Raw genomic sequence first — 17,804 nt, forward strand, 5'->3', positions numbered from 1 at the left:
ACCCCCGTTACCGTAAAGTCTCGTGTATACACTCCCGTTACCGTAAAGTCTCGTGTATACACTCCCGTTACCGTAAAGTCTCGTGTATACACTTCCGTTACCGTAATCCTAATTTAAGTCTATCTCGAAGTGTTATCATTATTTTTGATCAAAAATCCAAATTTCGAACCGTTTTACAACACGGTTTTACCGTGGCGCGGTTGATCACGTGCTCGGTTTAAAAGGCCGGGCGGCGCTCTCAGTTGCAGTGACGTCACGTTAGGTCCCCACTGGAAGCTCCTCCCCTACTCACTCCCAGCCGAAGATGGCGGACTGCGAAAATAAACGGGTCGGACCCGCCGATACCGGTCGCTCAGCTGATCCGGACGAGCCGGTGGTGAAGAAACCGAGAGTGATGAACCCGTCCGGTGATCCGGAGCTCAACGGAACCGAGTCGGCGAGCTCAGAGCCGGCGGGCATCGATGAGAGCGATCAGGCCTCAGTAAAGCGCACTGAACCCGGGAGAACCGCCGAAGCCGAGCTCGAGCTCTCCGGTAAACTCATGATTTAAGTTATTCTCTTTACCGCCTTCACCTCGCGCTGATCGAGCTGTCAGATTCACCATGTTTGATTTGAGTCACTGTCTAATGGCAAAGACGCATTATAGTGTCAGTTGTTATAAGTATAAAGTTATAAACATGAAATATGACCACAGTGAAACGAGAAGCGTTTATTAGTTTTGTTTGGATATGTGTTATGGTCAGACTATGGTAGAATTTTCTTTTTCAAATGTCCAGTAGTATCATGTGTGTAGTATGCACTATATAATCATGTATTATAATGTGGTGATGATGTCATTACATAAAAAACATTTGACAGATAAAAACCGATGGTGGTTTTGGAGGGAATGTAGCTCCGTTTTTCCTGTTTTAATAATGTATTACTGGAGTGGATGTGACATTAATGTAAGATTTTTGTTATTTTTCACACAGAGTCGATTCGTGAAGGCGTCCATCCGAATGGCTTTTCATCACCTGATCTTCATCGTGATGGTGATGATGATGATGATGATGATGAGTGCTCATCTCGCGCCAGCTCCAGTGACTGGACCCCTCAACCGCAGATCGGTAAGACTTGACAGAACTCAGTCTGTTGACTCAATCCTGTGCCAGTCCACAACATTATTCAAAGATTTTTTGAAAGAAAAACCAATCGCTGGACTTACAAGTATTAAATCTTTGAAGTTTCGCATCAGTAACGAGTGATGGAAACGCTAAATTTAAGATAAAAAAAACCCCTTAATTCGCAAAAAGGTTTTTATGCTCGCTTGATTTGGTTTTTCATTTTTGTGAAAAAAGGTTCATGCGAATGATGGGAGATGGAAACGCATTTGCTGAATAATTCCTCCAAAATGTCACGTACAATCGCTGGATTTACAAGCATTACATCTTTGAAAGAGATTCAGACATTAGTTTAATGAAGCACGTCTTGATCAACTGCACGGAGAAACTTTTTTTCAGTTGTGACTCACACATGACAGACGTTTACAGCATTGTGTGTTTATGTTGTTCTTTGTTTAGGTTCCTATCGGTTTATTCAGCAGCACATCATGAGAGGAACCGATCCCAGGGCCATCCTGAAAGATCTGCTGCCCGAGACCACCCTTCCACCAGATCTGGATGACATGACGCTGTGGCAGATCATCATCAACATCTCTGAACCACCCAAAAGAAAGAAACGCAAAGACATCAACAGCTTAGAAGAGGTCGTCCGGCTCCTGAACGAAAGCAAGAAGATCCTCGTGCTCACCGGTGCTGGGGTGAGTGTTCAACACGCTCGTCCTTAACGCAGACCAGAGTCCTTCTTTCATATCTAACTTTGAGATTTTTATAGTTTTAATGTTCATCTTAGTTGAGTTTTTTGCACTTTTGTTGTTATCATTTATTTACTTATTTGTTATATTGCTATATATACAGTATGTGTCATTTGTGTTTCAATTTGAATTTAGTGTTTATTTTCAGTTTGTATTGAACTGAAACACGCAGATTTTTTTACAAAGCTCATGGCGATGGAAAAGCGAGGTGTGCTATGATTGGCCAGTTCACCAGTGCGTAGGGATTGGTGGAATACTGCAAGCGTGTGATGGAAATGTGACGCCTCTGACCATATTTGGAACATCAGGTTCCTCTTCAATTGTACTGACAGGTACGCCCACCTCACTTGGGGGTGTGGTTACACGAGGTGTTTCAGGCAGGTCTGAGTGAGCATTGGCTTTTACATAGAATGACTCTTTTGTTCCCACACTTTCATTTGAGCAATTATACGTGTCTAATACATGCATGAGCAACTTATAACACACCAAAGACACAGAAAAACACGTGTTCGCGCCATATGACCCCTTTAATTTGCAAAAAAAGTTTTTACGTTCGCTTGAGGTGGTTTTTCATTTTTGCGAAAAAGGGTTAATGCCAATAATGGGAGATGGAAACGCATTTGCCGAATAAATTCTGCGCTCTGAGACTGTGTAACCTGACTACCCAGAGAACTGATCTTGTTACACAGCATCAGAAATGTTATGATGGTCATTCTTAAACGCCTGAGCAAAGTCCTCAAGTGTTTCTGTAATTGCCCTGTAGAACTGTCTCAAACAGCGGGCATCCACAAAAGCACCGCAGTTATTGTGTTTCTATTATTCTATATGAAAATGATTATATTCAGTGGCTTCTCTTACTTTTCTTACTGATATTTACTGGCAGTTTTTAGGAAGTGACCGTTGACTAGTTGGATGGAAACGGTGCTTATTCGCAAATGTTTTATGTGATATTCCAATTTTGCACATAAGCTATATTCGCAATTTTGGATGGAAACCCGGCTAGTGAATGCAGATGTTTCTTTGGTTCTGCGCAGGTTTCTGTTTCCTGTGGAATTCCTGACTTTCGATCGCGAGATGGCATTTACGCTCGACTGGCTGTGGATTTTCCAGACCTTCCCGATCCTCAAGCTATGTTCGACATTGATTATTTCAGAAGAGACCCGAGGCCGTTTTTTAAATTTGCTAAGGTTTGATAAACACGTCAGCACTTCCAGACGAGAAGCAATTACTGCCGGTAAATGTCAATGAAGGTGTTTTTCCACGTCTTGTCATCTTGTTTCTCAGGAAATTTACCCAGGACAGTTTCAGCCGTCACCGTGTCACAGGTTCATCTCAATGCTGGATAAGAAGGGAAGGTTGCTGAGAAACTACACACAGAATATTGATACCCTGGAGCAGGTGGCTGGAATCCAGAAGATTATTCAGTGTCACGGTATATAAACCACACCATCACATTTACATTGAATAAACACAAAGTGTTGCTGTTTCCCACACAAAAGAGTAATGGAATAGTTCTGTTTGTCTTGGTCTTTATTTCAGGGTCTTTCGCCACAGCGTCTTGTCTGGTGTGTAAACATAAAGCGGACTGTGAGGCCATAAGAGAAGATATATTCAAGCAGGTGTGATGGAGCATGTGAACGTCAAATGATTCGCTTGCTAAAGCGCGGGCCGCTAATGGAAACTGTGTTTTGCGGGTTGCAGGTGGTTCCTCACTGTCCGAGGTGTCCGTCGGACATCCCTTATGCCATCATGAAACCAGACATCGTCTTCTTTGGCGAGAACCTTCCTGAATTCTTCCACAGAGCCATGAAGCAGGATAAAGATGAGGTGGACCTTCTCATTGTGATCGGCTCCTCGCTGAAAGTTCGGCCGGTTGCTCTCATACCGAGTATGTTCTGGCTTCTGTTTAAAGATGGAGTTCAGTCAGCCTGTTTAAATGTCCCTGCACACCAATGAAGTTAAACGCAGTTTTTACATGAACCACCATGTCCAGAACACCTCGGCTGTGGTGCTGTTTTTTTCTTGTGAGTGATTTAAGGTTTGAAATGAGAACTGTTGGTTGTTCTGTCTCTGTATAGGCTCAACCCCTCATGAAGTGCCTCAGGTGTTGATAAACCGCGAGCCGCTGCCGCACCTGAACTTTGACGTGGAGCTGCTCGGAGACTGTGATGTCATCGTAAATGAGCTCTGCCATCGGCTGGGTGGAGACTTTGAGCAGCTGTGCTTCAACTCCTCGCATCTCAGCGAGATCCGAGAGAAACCGCCTGCCCCGTCTCCCAGACCAGCGGAGCCGGCGTCAGCCGAGATCACATCCACGCAAGAGACCGACGCCGCCGACTCTTCTGAGGTCACCAGACCTGCTGACTGTCAAACTGCTCCGTCTCCTGAAACAAATGACGAAACTGAGGAGACGTCCGAAAGAACGAGTCCTTCACCGGAGACGACCGACCCCAGCGGCGCTCGGAGCCTCCAGTCTGAGGTGACGGACTCTGGCTTAAATACACATTCTGCGAAAACGACAAGCCCTCGTGCTGACAGACCTGAAGAAGAAGAACCTGAGAAACACCAGCGGCTTGAGATGTCCAGACGCTGCTGGAGAAGACGAATCTGTCAGAGTCCCATCAGCAAACGCCTCGGAGGTAAAGCCTTCATTACTTACTCTGGGTTCACACCAACTGTTAGCTCCGTCTTCTAATAAATGTTGTCGTCGTTGTTGTTGCTTTCAGCCTCTCAGTATTTGTTTCAAACGCCGAACCGCTACATTTTCCACGGGGCTGAAGTTTACTCCAGTTCAGAAGATGAGACGTCCAGTTCATGTGGCAGTGACAGTGAGAATGAAGACAGTGACGTGGAGCAGGACACCACACCGCCGATCGAGAGTGAAGAGACAGTACAAGAAAATGAACACAAAAGCCTCGAGACGGACTGCACGACAAACACAAACCTACACAACAGCACAACAGACACACAATAACTGCTGCTGGATTTCTGCTGTAATTTCTGTCAGACCTGTTATGTTTGCTAATGCATGCTACCTTTCAGTTTGTTTGCCTTACACAGTTCTCTTTTATTATCACCAGTCTGTTGGTATTTTTAGATGTACAAAATGTTTCATTCCAGTGTGCTTGTGGTCACAGTGGAATTAAGCTTGCCGCTAAGTTGGGATAAAAAGGGAATGATTTTCAGACCAAAGATTGCTTTTTCCATTTCTGTGAGGGGTTTTTGTCTTTCGTCGGAGCTGCTCATTGCTTCTGTCCACCATCTTCTTCATCAGACTCTGGCATTTTCTCAACAGTTGGCAGCTACGTTCAGTCTGTATTTAAACTGTTTTATACCTCGTAACATAGTCATCTCATAGATGTCATGGACTTGTTTTTCCATTTGTTTCAGTTTTTGCAAGACAGAGAATGACGTGCATTTAGACTCTTGTTCTTGTTCTCAAGCACTTAGTGTCCTTTGTCTCTTTGATTGTTTCTACAGAATGCCTTTTTCTGTTGTCACTGACTGGGCATTAAATCTTTATGACACTTGAAATATCAACACGACTTTATGCAGTTTGACTTCATTTTCTCAAAGTTTACTGGAAAATGTTTGAAAAATGTCATTTTCACATCATACGTTCTGTGTTTGCAATACATGCAGAGAGGCGGGACATCACGTGTGACGACACATTTCTGAGCTGTTATCACATACACATTGATTTCTTTACTACTGTACATAAAGCATGTGGTTTTATATAAGAACGGCAGTGTGTGTATATATTTATAAAAGAATAATCTCACAATGATCAATTTATATAAATATCATTGAGGACAGAGGTATAATCTCAGTGTAGTTGGATTGTAAATGTATTTCACATAAGGCCTGTTCAACACATTTAAACTTGTCAACGACTCAAGAAGATGTGTTTTCATGTTACACATATGAGAAAAACCATTGTATGAGCAACTGTGGAGAGCATTCACTCAACATCATAATCTCATTTTCGACCAAGGTGGCTTTCATCTGAATCTTCACGTCAAGTCAAATCAACTTTATCTATATAGCGCTTTTTACAATTTTCATTGTTACAAAGCAGCTGTACATAAAACATTGACCATAAGCAAAACATTTAAAGCACACATTTAAGAAGTGGGAGAGCGAAACACAGGCAAGTATTAAACAGACTATAAATTCCTATATGTAATATTAATCAAGTAAAACTTTAAAATAAAGCAGCCCCCCCCAGCCAGGCAAACAGTGCAAAACAGTATGCAAACGGTGGCGAGGCACCCAAATCTCCAATGGAGAAAAAAAAACCCAGGCCCAACCAGGGGATTCCAGTTCCCCTCTGCAGCCTCTGCACAAGCTCCACAGTGCTTGCACAAGGCTAAATAAAAAAATAAGAAGATAAACTTAGTAATAAGGTAAATTATAGGTTTAAGATTATCATTAATAATCTAGTAGTAGTTGAAATTTTGTAGTGAAGACGCCGCGTCCTTCTTCATCCAGCTCTACCATCTCAGCTCTTATCAGGTCGCCGCTTCCCATTCCCATCACATGATGACAGATGGACTCTTACTGATCTTTAAACTGATGGAGAGAACTACTAAAATGAAAACCACTAGTTAGTGGGAACTAACTGTTGTTAATGTTTATTGAAAAACTGATGTTGAAAATCACCAGAAATTAGTTTGCATTGTTTCAGGTAAAAGTTTCACATTATTTTAATGGATATTTAAAAAAGTAATACATCATTTTAAATATAAGTAATTTTTTAAAGAGAATGTGAATGTGACGTCACGCCTTAAATTACATGTTGCGGTGGCGCCGCCATCTTGGGAGGATAATACTCCACTGCTAATATTGTTTTGAACCGTTACTTGTGTTGTTTGATATATGGAGAAATCGAAAGTTAAAGACCCATGGGCTTTTCCTGAACGACTCTGCGTAATGCTATAGCAGTTTTTAACACAGCAAGACTGACCTATCATAGTTCTATTTCCTAATCAAACAAGAACAACAAAACACTGCATTAAACTTATTGTTACTTATTGGACCGAAAACTGCTATAAGTAACAACCAAGAATACTGTTTAACTATTGACGGATGTTCCATAAAACCCTCGTCGTCAGCAAAGAATCTTGGCGTTCTATTCGATAGTAATCTGTCATTTGAGAGCCACGTCGCCAACACCTGTAAAATTGCGTTTTTCCATCTTAAGAATATATCTAAACTACGTCATATGCTGTCAATGTCAGATGCAGAGAAGTTAATTCATGCATTCATGACATCAAGACTAGATTACTGTAATGCGCTGTTAGGTGGTTGCCCTGCAGGCTTATTACAAAAACTCCAATTGGTCCAAAACGCGGCAGCTCGAGTTCTTACACGTACAAAAAAGTATGAACATATTAGCCCGGTTCTGTCAACCTTGCACTGGTTACCTATAAAGCATCGCGTTAACTTTAAAATCTTGCTTATTACCTATAAAGCCTTACATGGTTTAGCTCCTCAGTACTTGAATGAACTCCTTTTGTATTACAGTCCTTCACGTGCATTACGCTCTCAGGCGTCCTGTCAGTTGGTAATACCTAGAATTTCAAAATCAAGTGCAGGTGGTAGATCCTTTTCCTATCTAGCACCTAAACTTTGGAATAGTCTTCCCTGCACTGTCCGGGAGGCAGACACACTCTGTCAGTTTAAATCTAGACTAAAGACGCATCTTTTTAATCTTGCATACACTACTCTTCCATAATATAAATCTTTAGAGGGTTTAGGCTGCATTAGTTAGATCAACCGGAACCAAAAACACAACTGATGTACTTGTTGCATCAAAGAGTACAGAACAGTACTCTACTCTCAGCCAGTCTTGTCTCATTGTTCCAAGGTTACCACAGCGAGCAGGATGCAGTTCATGGCCTGACCTGATGGTAGAGCGGAGAATGGGAAGTGGGGACCTGACAAGAGCTGAGATGATAGAGCTGGATAAAGAAGGACGCGGTCTCTTGACATGTCTTCACCACAAAACTTCAAATGCTATTAGATTATTAATGATAATCTTAAACTATGATTTATTTTATTATTAAGTTTATTTATTTTATTTAGCCTTGTTGTGCAAGTTCTCTGGAGCTTGTGCAGAGGCAGCAGCTTTTGCCAGAGGGGAACTGGAATCCCCTGGTTGGGCCTGGGTTCTCCTGAGGTTTTTTTTCTCGATTAGAGTTTTGGGTTCCTCGCCACCGTTTGCATACTGTTTTTGCACTATCTGCCTGACCGGGGGGGCTGCTTTAGAATCTTAAAGTTTTACTTAATTAATATTGCATATAGGAATTTATAGTCTGTTATATTTGACCTGTGCTTCTCTCTCCTTTATCCTAAATGTGTGCTCTCACTGAGCATGTGTGCGTACTTGTCCGTGTACGTACGTGTGTGTGTGTGTTGTGTGTGTGTGTGTGTGTGTGTGTGTGCGTGTGTCTCTGTGTCTGTGTGTGTTGGTGCGTGTTGTGTGTGTGGAGTGTTTTGTGTGTGGGTGTGTCTGTCTTCTGTGTTTTCAACCTTTTCTTGTTTTTGCAGGTACAACTTTGATTGTTTTGCTTGTAGTCAATGTGTCTCATGTACAGCTGCTTTGTAACAATGAAAATTGTAAAAGTGCTATATAAATAAAGTTGAGTTGAGTTGAGTAAACGCACTAGCTGCCATCCTCCCAAGATGGCGCAACATTCAACGCGGCGTGACGTCGATTAACAAGCTCTTACACTGTGTTCGGACAGAACGTTGGACTTTTATTTTGATATGGGAGCTTTTAATTTAAACCCGTCGGCCATTTTGCGGAAGTCGGCGTCCCGTCTCTCTGCGGAGTGACAAGAAAACAAACTGTAAAGAAACAGGATTGTGTTTATGATCCATGAGCCGCAGATATGATGTGACGGTAAACTTCTTCCGCTACTCCAGTCAAATGGATGATATGGAGGAAGAAGATTTCGAGTTGCTCGATGATCACAACCATAACTCTCGCGCTGTGTGCTCACCTGCGCAGGTGTGTGTTTATTCATCTCTGTGGGTGTGTGTATATCTGTGTATGATGTGTGTATGTCGACTCACAGGTGTGTGTGGACTCGGACTCCAGCAGCAGTGACACTTGTGAATCAGACGCACTGCTGCTCAGCTCAGCCTCCAGATTCCGTGAGTTCAGCTGCAATCAGACATTACAGTCATGTGATCACTCCGATGATTGACACTCTGCTGTTACTGTAGTACACGTTAAAGATGACGGCTGTGACGTGGTCAATATCTAGGAAACTGTAGAGTCACAGTCTCAATCATCATCACTGTTTCAGCAGCATCATCATCATTTTGTCATGAAATTCAGCTTTGATTCAAAGTGGCGTATAGCAGCAGACGGAGAGATTCTTCAACCCTTCAGTGGATGTAACTGTGATGTTGTTGAATGTGTGTGTCCAGTCATGAATGGGATGAGCGCAGAAGAGTACAGGACAGTGTACTGGCCCAAACTGGAGTCAGCCATCGATCAGCTGCTCACTCAGAGTCCGCTGGAGCACATCTCCATCTCATATGAACAGATATACAGGTGTGTGCCCTGCCCTGCCATGTGTGTATGTGTCGTTTGTGTTGCTGCCTGCCTGTGTGTGCGTGTGTTCATGTTTGTATATCCCGGTGGGGACCTAAACCTGAATACACACCAACACATGGGGACTTGTGTCACTGTGGGGTAGAGCTGTAATCGGGCCTTAAAAGTTAGGCCCGACAGTGCCCGAGCCCGACAGAATTCGGCCCGAGCCCGACAAGTACATTTTGACTGACAGCTTTTTAAAAGCCCGAACCCGTTTACAGCCCGACATTAGGCTATTCAAATGTGCGCACGCGCACAGCTTTTTGTCAAGAATGCGTCATTTATACATGTTTTAACATAATTTATTAATGACTAATGTAGGCTATAGGCCACTTGGATGTTGGAACAAAGAAATAAGTCCTCTGTAACATCGTAACATCTCACATATCCCACTGGCTCATTATTCTCATTATGCACATGGTCAAACCTTTTCCACACCTCAGACTTTGCTTTAGTTGCTGGTGCAAGAGGCAAGCCTCCGTTTCACCTCCTCAGCCAACCCGTTCTCACTCCCGACTCGTCACATATTTACGCTCGGTCAGCGCCCCACGGCTGGATTTGAGATTTACGGCGGACGGTGATCGCTTTCGCATCTGTTCCTCATACAAATCGATCGTTTCGCGTTGGTACCCTTGGAATATCTGTATTTTTGAACGACATTGTGACTGCTTGTATTATGTGTTTTATATTACGATAAATAAACTGTTTTAAACATTCAATAAACATTACTTGCTCAAACTGTCTGAATAGTGTCATGTAAATGCAATTAAACTGGCCGGCCATTAAACTTAAATTAAACCCCGAAACATCATCATTGCAAATTATATCTAATATACATTTTCATAATGACAGTGAAATTCGCGTGCCCTTCACGTCGAAAAACGACGTCAAAGGAGTACCCTGCGCGTTCAAAAGTGACGCCGAAGGGCGCTGACCGAGCATAAATATGTGACGAGTCGGGAGTGAGAATGTGTTGCAACCCTCAGAATCCATTTTTGCATCTTTGTCGCGCTAATCGGAACGCATCACATGACCGCTCATTTACCGCGCAAGCCCGAGCCCGGCCCGAGCCCGTGTAAAATGATAGAAATTTAGCCCGAACCCGTCGGGTCACGTCGGGTTCGGGCAAAGATCTTCAGCTCTACTGTGGGGACCAAAATTGAGGTCCTCATGGGCACAAAAGCTTATAAATTGTACAGAACAATATTTTTCAAAAATCTAAAAATGTAAAAAGTGTTCTATGATCTTTAGGTTTAGGGATAGGGTTAGGGATAGGGGATAGAATATACAGTTTGTACAGTATACAACTCATTACGCCTATGGACTGTCCCCACGGAGATAGTAAACCAGACATGTGTGTGTGTGTGTGTGTGTGTTATAAGTAAGTCAGACGTCTGTCGTTGTTTTTTCAGTCACGTGTATAAGTGTGTGTGTCAGCAGCATTCTGAACTGCTGTACAATGACTTGATGTGGAAAATCACCTGTCATCTGGAAAGAGTCTCCTCAGAGCTGCAGGTCAGCACATTCAACAAATAATCACGCAACGATCCGGCATGATTCTGCCAAATGCATTCATGTAATATTCTGGGATGTTTCTTGAAGGCCAGTCCAGCGGAGTGTTTCATTGAGAACTTCAACGTTGCTCTGACTCAGTACACCGCCGCCCTGCACTGCATCGTTCCAGTTTTCATCTACATGGTAAAAATGTTGTTTTTTTAAACTTGACATTCTTGTCAAGGAGTTGTGTAGTAGTGACGCTGTTACGATGTTTTCTTGAAGAACAAGTTCTACATTGAGACGAAGCTGAACAGAGACCTGAGGGATGATCTCATGAAGCTCTTCTCAGATCATGTGGCAGAGAAACACGTCCACACGTTACTACGTGAGTACAAATCCTTTCATCATCACAGATTTTTCTCTTGCGTGTGGATCAAATCTGTGTGACACATGCTATATATCGAGTGAAGTGTTTTGATTTTTCATCAGCACTTCTTCAAAACGCTCATTCCATGCCATTTCAAGTCACACCATCAACAATGGCGAGTGTGATGAAAGGTCTTTACAGCCTCCGGCCGGGTGAGATTTTCTGAAGGTTTCGTACCATTCTGCTTCATTCTTTTTGCAATGTTCTGTATGAATCTGTGTTTTTGTCCACAGATTGGGTTCCTCTGGCCCCGGCTCTGTTTTCTAGATTCATTCCTCAGATTCATCCTCCCGCTCTTGAATCTCAGCTCCCGTTTTACGCCGCTCAAGACAAAAAGCTGCAGCTGGAGCTGTCGCAGAACGGTTTCTGCAGGTAACGCTGTCCGCCGTGAACCAGTTTAAAAAGCGGACCCAATCATTCAAACCTGACTTCTCTTCAATCTGTTGTCTGTTTCCAGAGGCGACCAGTCACGGAAGAGAGCGAGCGAGGAGTCGTGACACCAGTATCTGATTCAAACCTTCTGAAACACCATCAGTCTGTTAAAACACTTCACATATTTTCAGTTCTAGAAATCTTATTATTGTGAGAATTGCCAAAAGCATTAGAAAACTGCCGCTGTGATGATCAGTGTGACCTCTCAGTATTTACAAAGCACATCATACACACCTGGAGCTTTTACTGGATTCATTTTACATGCAGGAAGGAGATCTTCTGCTAGTACATGATGATGATGATGATGTTTTTGAAGTTTGATGTTCTTCATTTAGGGATCACTACTAAGCAGAGAAATGAGTTTTATGGCGAGTGTAGTTTTAAGCTGTTTTAACACGCGCGCACACACACAGTAAGAATGACGTGCCTTTGGCTTTTGCCTTTCTTTCTTTCATTCAGATCTTTCTCATTCAGAAGTTAATTTTGACATGTGCGTGTCAATGAATCATGTAGCTGTTGGCTTGTTTTTTTCCATTAGAAATAATTCATCACATGATCTGGTGTGATGTGTAATATAAAGCGCTGCTAATAACTGATCTAACCTGTATATTGACTTTCAGACTGTAAGTCCTTCACCTGCAGTTCTTTATAGAACAGTGAAATCATGTTCATGTGTGTAATATCAAACATCAGATGTTAATGCTGATTTACATTGATCATGGAGTTTAATAAACACAGTTTTTTCTAAACTTCTGTCTTGTGTTCCTTACGTGAGACATTCGGCTCATTTTAAAAACATGTTTGTATGAAATCTCTCATAATGCATGAGTGCTGGTGTTCAGTCAGCCGTTCCTCAGACAGTTTTCTCACACCCCCCCCCACACACACACCTCCCTCCAAATGAGCTGCCAGCAAATGCTATTTCTTCAGCTGGTGACGCCTCGGCCGGCAGAAACTCAAGGTTAACTCGGCACAGGACGGATTCTGACGTCTGTAAGCTGGACACTGAAGTTCTGTGCTGTAGATTGTGGACGTCACACTGAAGGTAAATCATCTTGTGTTCTGTGAGCGTGACTTTAACATGGTATGGCTTCACTTTAACATCATCACTTGTGCGTCTGTTTCTATTTTAGACTGGAATGTCATCAGACTTTCTTTATTCTGTGCACACGTGTGTTTCTAGAAATGACCGTCATGTACATGATGAAGATTTCTTTGTGGATTATTCTGTATTTGCAGAAGTTATGATATATAATGATATGTTTGTATTTTGTTCATGTCAAGTGAGCTCTTACTATTATTATCTCTCCTCTGGGGGGGTGGGTTGGGGATGGGTGGGTGGTTGGTCTGGAGATGAATGAGCACAGCAGCTGAGAGAGAGAGAGAGAGAGAATCCCAGTTTGTGTTATTTGAGTGTCAGAAGCATCTGCAGGCAGATTGTGTTTCTAGATTCAGTAACATCAGGGACGCCTCCTCAAACCTTCACAGATAGAAATAAAATGCTGTTTAAAGACTGTTATGAAGATTAAAAACTTCATTGAAGAATGAAGATAGTTAAGAACAAGACACAAAACAAATGATAAAAAAAACTTCACCCAAAAAAGACAATTCTGTCATTATTCACTCTCTCAGGTTGTTCCAAACCTGTATAAAAGTTCTGCTGAACACCAGTGAAGATATTTGTAAGAATGTCAGTAAATGGATCTCATCCCCCATTTACTGCTATGTTAGGGAAAATAAATTCTATGGGAGTCAATGTGAGGGGGATCTGTTTGTTCAAATGTTAACAGGTTTGGAACAATCTGAAGTTGAGTAAATGATGACAACATTTTCTTTTTTGGGTGAACTATCCATTTCAGTACATTATTCTTGTGTTTTAAGCGGCTTCATAACAAAAGTGTTTTGACATGTCTGAATATAAAAGCAGATGTGATATCTGTTTGTTTATAAAAGTCATCTGAACCTGTGAAACTGTGATGTCAACAGGAGTTTGTCTTCACGTGTCTGTATTCTTCTATTGAGGCCGAAAGCTTTAGATTTCCAGCGATGGCTGTGAGGAGCACATTCTGACTTCAGATCTGATTCTGTGTGGCTTTAGAGAACAGAAAAGAGTCATTTTGTGCAAACCCTTAAAGGAGCCGTCATCATTTACTTACCCTCAAGTCGTTCCAAACCCGTATACATGTCTTTGTTCTGTTAAACACAAAAGAAGATATTTTGAAGAATGTTCTAGAATACCTTTGACCAGCATAATAGTACCCTAGTATGTTTTCCTACTATGGTAAAACTCACACAGGTTTGACATGACGTGAGGATGATAACCGAGTTGTTTTGCCTGAACGGATCTGAATGTAGCGTTTACATCTGTGCTAATAGAACAAGACATTTTATAAACCTACATTCTGGCCAAGGTTAAAGGTGCCAAACGTCCCACTGGTATTTCACAGTAATGTTCCTTATGATTATTTGTCTAGAGTCATGCAGGATCAGACGGTGGATCAGCCCACATCTCTATCACAGATCCTGAGAGAGAGTTACCTGTCTGATACTCATCATCGACACGCTGAATCCAGCTGCTTAGATTCCCCTCGACGTCTGGTGTATGGAACCGTGAAAGAGAAAGCCGACCCTTCTGCTGAAAGACTGGATGCTCCGTTCCCGGATCTGTCTGCTTTCTTGAGTCAGGAGGAGTTGGATAAGAGCGTCGATTTGGCCTGCAAAGCCATCAGCCATGAGCACAAATCTGACGGACGTCATTCCAGCGTTCCTTCAGACAAATTGGCCGTCGAGAGCCCGGCCCAGCCATGCGTCCGAGACAACGTGGTGAGGAGCGTCAGAACTTCCAGGGAACCTCCTCCAGACTTCAAAAGACCCTCGAGAAACGCTCCGTATGGTGTAGAGCCACAATCTAAGAAAGAGTTCCTCAACAAGGCGGCTGATTTCATAGAGGAGCTTTCTTCTCTCTTCAAAGCCAACAGTTCCAAACGAATTCGGCCTCGTTCTTGTAAAGGCCATCGCAGTCGACACCAGAACAAAGCCCAGCTCGACGCCGCTTCATACTCCCCTCACGCTGAAGACAGAGAAAGAGCGAAGGAACAACCTATGGAGTTTGACAAACCCATGGATGGAGTCGTAGAGGAAGCTTGTATGAAGGAGGAGGAGCCACAGGAGTCTTCGCGTGAAAGTGAACGTGAGAAGCCGGAGAGAACAGAGGAACCTCCCGCGTGTGAACCTCCACAGTTTATTCAGAAACTCAAGAGCAGAGAGGTTCCAGAGGGCAGTAAAGTCCAGATGGACTGTCTCGTGAGAGGACTGCCCACACCTGAAGTCAGGTCAGTTTCCCGCTCTTCTTCATCACAATCACACTCATCTGAAACAACACTCACACATCCAACACCATTCACGAGGGACAGGTCAGATACCTCTCATCCTTTATCTTCAGTGGAGAAGATATTTTGAGAAATGTCTCAGTGGTTTTGTGTTCATACAATGGAAGTCAGTGGAGTTCAGTGTTGTTTGATGGTCAACATTCTTCAAAATATCTTCTGTTGTGTTTTGAAGAAGAAAGAAAGAAAGAAAGAAAGAAAGAAAGAAAGAAAGAAAGAAAGAAAGAAAGAAAGAAAGAAAGAAACTCACGACATGAGGATGAATAAATGATGACAGAATTCTCATTTCTGAACTATCACTTGAAGCCAGTGTTTCTCAGTCTCCAGTTTCTGAACGTTAGTGAATGTTGCTTAGTCTCTCCAGTTAACACACTAACAAGCTGACGAGTTGAATCAGGTGTTCTATAGAGAGAGAGAGACATCTGAAATATTCACAGATTTTACATTGAAAGGGAACCCAAGACAAATGTAGAAAGAAGATTTTTATAGAAATGTGGGGACTGGTGCCAGTAAGAAAACACCACTCGCGTTAGTGTTTGACAGCCAATTCAAATCTAGTTCATCATGTTTTCAGCACAAAGATGAAAGTTGAGCATGGAGTCTGACCTCAGCCGTTCTAATTTTACCACATTAGAAATGTGATGCTGTGAGAATGTAAGTGTTTAAACGAACATCTCGAGTCTTCTTCAGCGAGTCCATGAGTAAACACCACCTGATATCATATAGAGCTCAAGTGTGTCTGAATTCATCTTGAGGACAGAAGAATGTGTTCTGTTGATTGATTCTCTGTAGACTTTGACAAACTTTTGTGCAGTTGTGTAGGTTTCTAAAACATTCTTTGTCCATCGGTGTGGTTCTATGAAGAACCTTTAACATCTTTCTAGTGACAAAGATCTTCAGATTTAGATTATAAACAAGAAAGAAAGAAACTGACTGAATAATTCATTGGGAAATTAAAACCATTGTCTTTTGAAGAGTGGCGTTCTTCAGTAATCTGTGCTGGAAGAGTCACTCTCAGACAGGTTCAGTCCAACATAAAGCACATAAAACACTTCCGGAACGGACTGAAGGGTGAATCATGAGGCCATGAGAACAGTTTCTGTTGTGTAGGAAATTTGATGTGCGTTGAAATGGACACAGTGTAACACAAGTCAAAGCAAACTTCCCACATTGACAGGTCAAGGAAACACAGGCTTTTTACAGCGAGTGTTTGACACTCGACGTGTCGTGACAGCTGCGGTCAGTCGTGTGTTATGTGCCATCAGCTGACTGTGATGTCACAATCATTAGATCATCTGTCCATCAACACACAGAGAAACTGAGATCCCATCTGATAATATGAAAAAACAGAGACATTTTCTTTATAGAAAATAAACATTGCAGTACCCCAACTTAAACTTTCGCGAAAATGTAATTAATGAATGAAATCCAGTTAAACAAGACTGATTTTACTGACCTGATCCTTCTGCTCGCGATGAACTTCCATGGTACACAGACAGTACACTGTCACGAAGCGGTTAGCAGCTGTTCAGCTTTAGCGCTCAGACTGTTTGCGTCAGTGCGTCAGCGTATGACATCATATTAACGCCAGATTAATGTTCTCGCGTTACTTTCAGTGCATACGCTAACTGATCTGCGCAGCATTCCGTAAACTCCGACACACATCTTAAAACTGCTTCGCACAACAGAGGTAGCTAGGCCCCTGTGTGTTGAGCTTGTGTGAGATAAAGACGCAGTTCTTGATTAACAGCGGCCACTAGCGTTGTATTCTAGATTTGCCACGAATCGCTCAGTCCAAACACGACGGTGGCCACCACAGTGCAAAAAGATGTCGTTCTCATGATGACGCAGGGAAGAGATTTTGCGGGCATTAGAAAGAGCGAAGTTTAAAAAGAAGGATAAAAGTCAGGCAGGAGCTAGGACATGTGTTAATATTATAAAGACTTTCCAGCAGAGACGCGTTAAGACGCACGGTACTGAGGCTTTCAGCAGATATGTACTCACAGATATCTATGAGATACTTTCCAGAAAAGAGACATTGGAGAGAAAGATCGTCTAAAAATCACCCCCGAGGAGAATGCTTTGATTCAGTATGTGAGTAACATACTAACATACCAAGATATGTTGTTGTTCTAATGTGTGCCAGAGCAGTTTTGAGCGTCAGTGTTCATCTGGAACTGCTTTAATATTGTAACGTTACTCGTCCAGATACTAGAGAGAGAGAGAGAGTGAAAGAGAGAGAGAGAGAGAGTGAAAGAGAGAGAGACAGAGAGAAAGAGAGAGAGAGAGAGAGAGAGAGAAAAAGAGAAAGAGAAGAAGGAGAGAGAGAGAGAGAGAGAGAGAGAGAGAGAGAGAGAGAGAGAGAGAGAGAGAGAGAGAGAGACGAGAGACGAGACAGAGAGAGAGAGAGAGAGAGAGAGAGAGAGAGAGAGAGAGAGAGAGAGAGAGAGAGAGAGAGAGAGAGAGAGAGAGAGAGAGAGAGAGAGAGAGAGAGAGAGAGAGAGAGACAGAGAGAGAGAGAGAGAGAGAGAGAGAGAGAGAGAGAGAGAGAGAGAGAGAGAGAGAGAGAGAGAGAGAGAGAGAGAGAGAGAGAGAGAGAGA

The 17,804-nt window shown here is 42.6% G+C and overlaps 3 protein-coding genes across 3 annotated transcripts; all 3 read left to right on the plus strand.

The window, feature by feature from the left end:
* Positions 1-284: 284 nt before the first annotated feature.
* sirt1 (sirtuin 1) lies at positions 285-5,392 on the plus strand. Its single transcript, XM_057341373.1, has 9 exons — positions 285-533; positions 972-1,106; positions 1,560-1,798; positions 2,887-3,039; positions 3,137-3,284; positions 3,392-3,471; positions 3,554-3,740; positions 3,931-4,491; positions 4,579-5,392. Exons 1-9 carry the CDS (start codon positions 305-307, stop codon positions 4,824-4,826), a joined length of 1,980 nt encoding a protein of 659 aa, XP_057197356.1. The 5' UTR covers positions 285-304; the 3' UTR covers positions 4,827-5,392.
* A 3,225-nt stretch (positions 5,393-8,617) lies between these two features.
* On the plus strand, positions 8,618-12,550 carry cacul1 (CDK2 associated cullin domain 1). The gene is made up of 9 exons (XM_057342844.1): positions 8,618-8,867; positions 8,935-9,013; positions 9,293-9,419; positions 10,874-10,976; positions 11,064-11,159; positions 11,241-11,343; positions 11,448-11,537; positions 11,619-11,757; positions 11,843-12,550. Exons 1-9 carry the CDS (start codon positions 8,736-8,738, stop codon positions 11,880-11,882), a joined length of 909 nt encoding a protein of 302 aa, XP_057198827.1. The 5' UTR covers positions 8,618-8,735; the 3' UTR covers positions 11,883-12,550.
* A 104-nt stretch (positions 12,551-12,654) lies between these two features.
* Positions 12,655-16,577, plus strand: LOC130559640 (myopalladin-like). Its single transcript, XM_057342842.1, has 2 exons — positions 12,655-12,862; positions 14,292-16,577. Exon 2 carries the CDS (start codon positions 14,296-14,298, stop codon positions 15,274-15,276), a length of 981 nt encoding a protein of 326 aa, XP_057198825.1. The 5' UTR covers positions 12,655-12,862; positions 14,292-14,295; the 3' UTR covers positions 15,277-16,577.
* The last annotated feature ends 1,227 nt before the right edge of the window (positions 16,578-17,804 follow it).

The sequence above is a fragment of the Triplophysa rosa genome, linkage group LG9 (assembly GCF_024868665.1).
Source record: "Triplophysa rosa linkage group LG9, Trosa_1v2, whole genome shotgun sequence".
NCBI classification, from domain to species: domain Eukaryota; kingdom Metazoa; phylum Chordata; class Actinopteri; order Cypriniformes; family Nemacheilidae; genus Triplophysa; species Triplophysa rosa.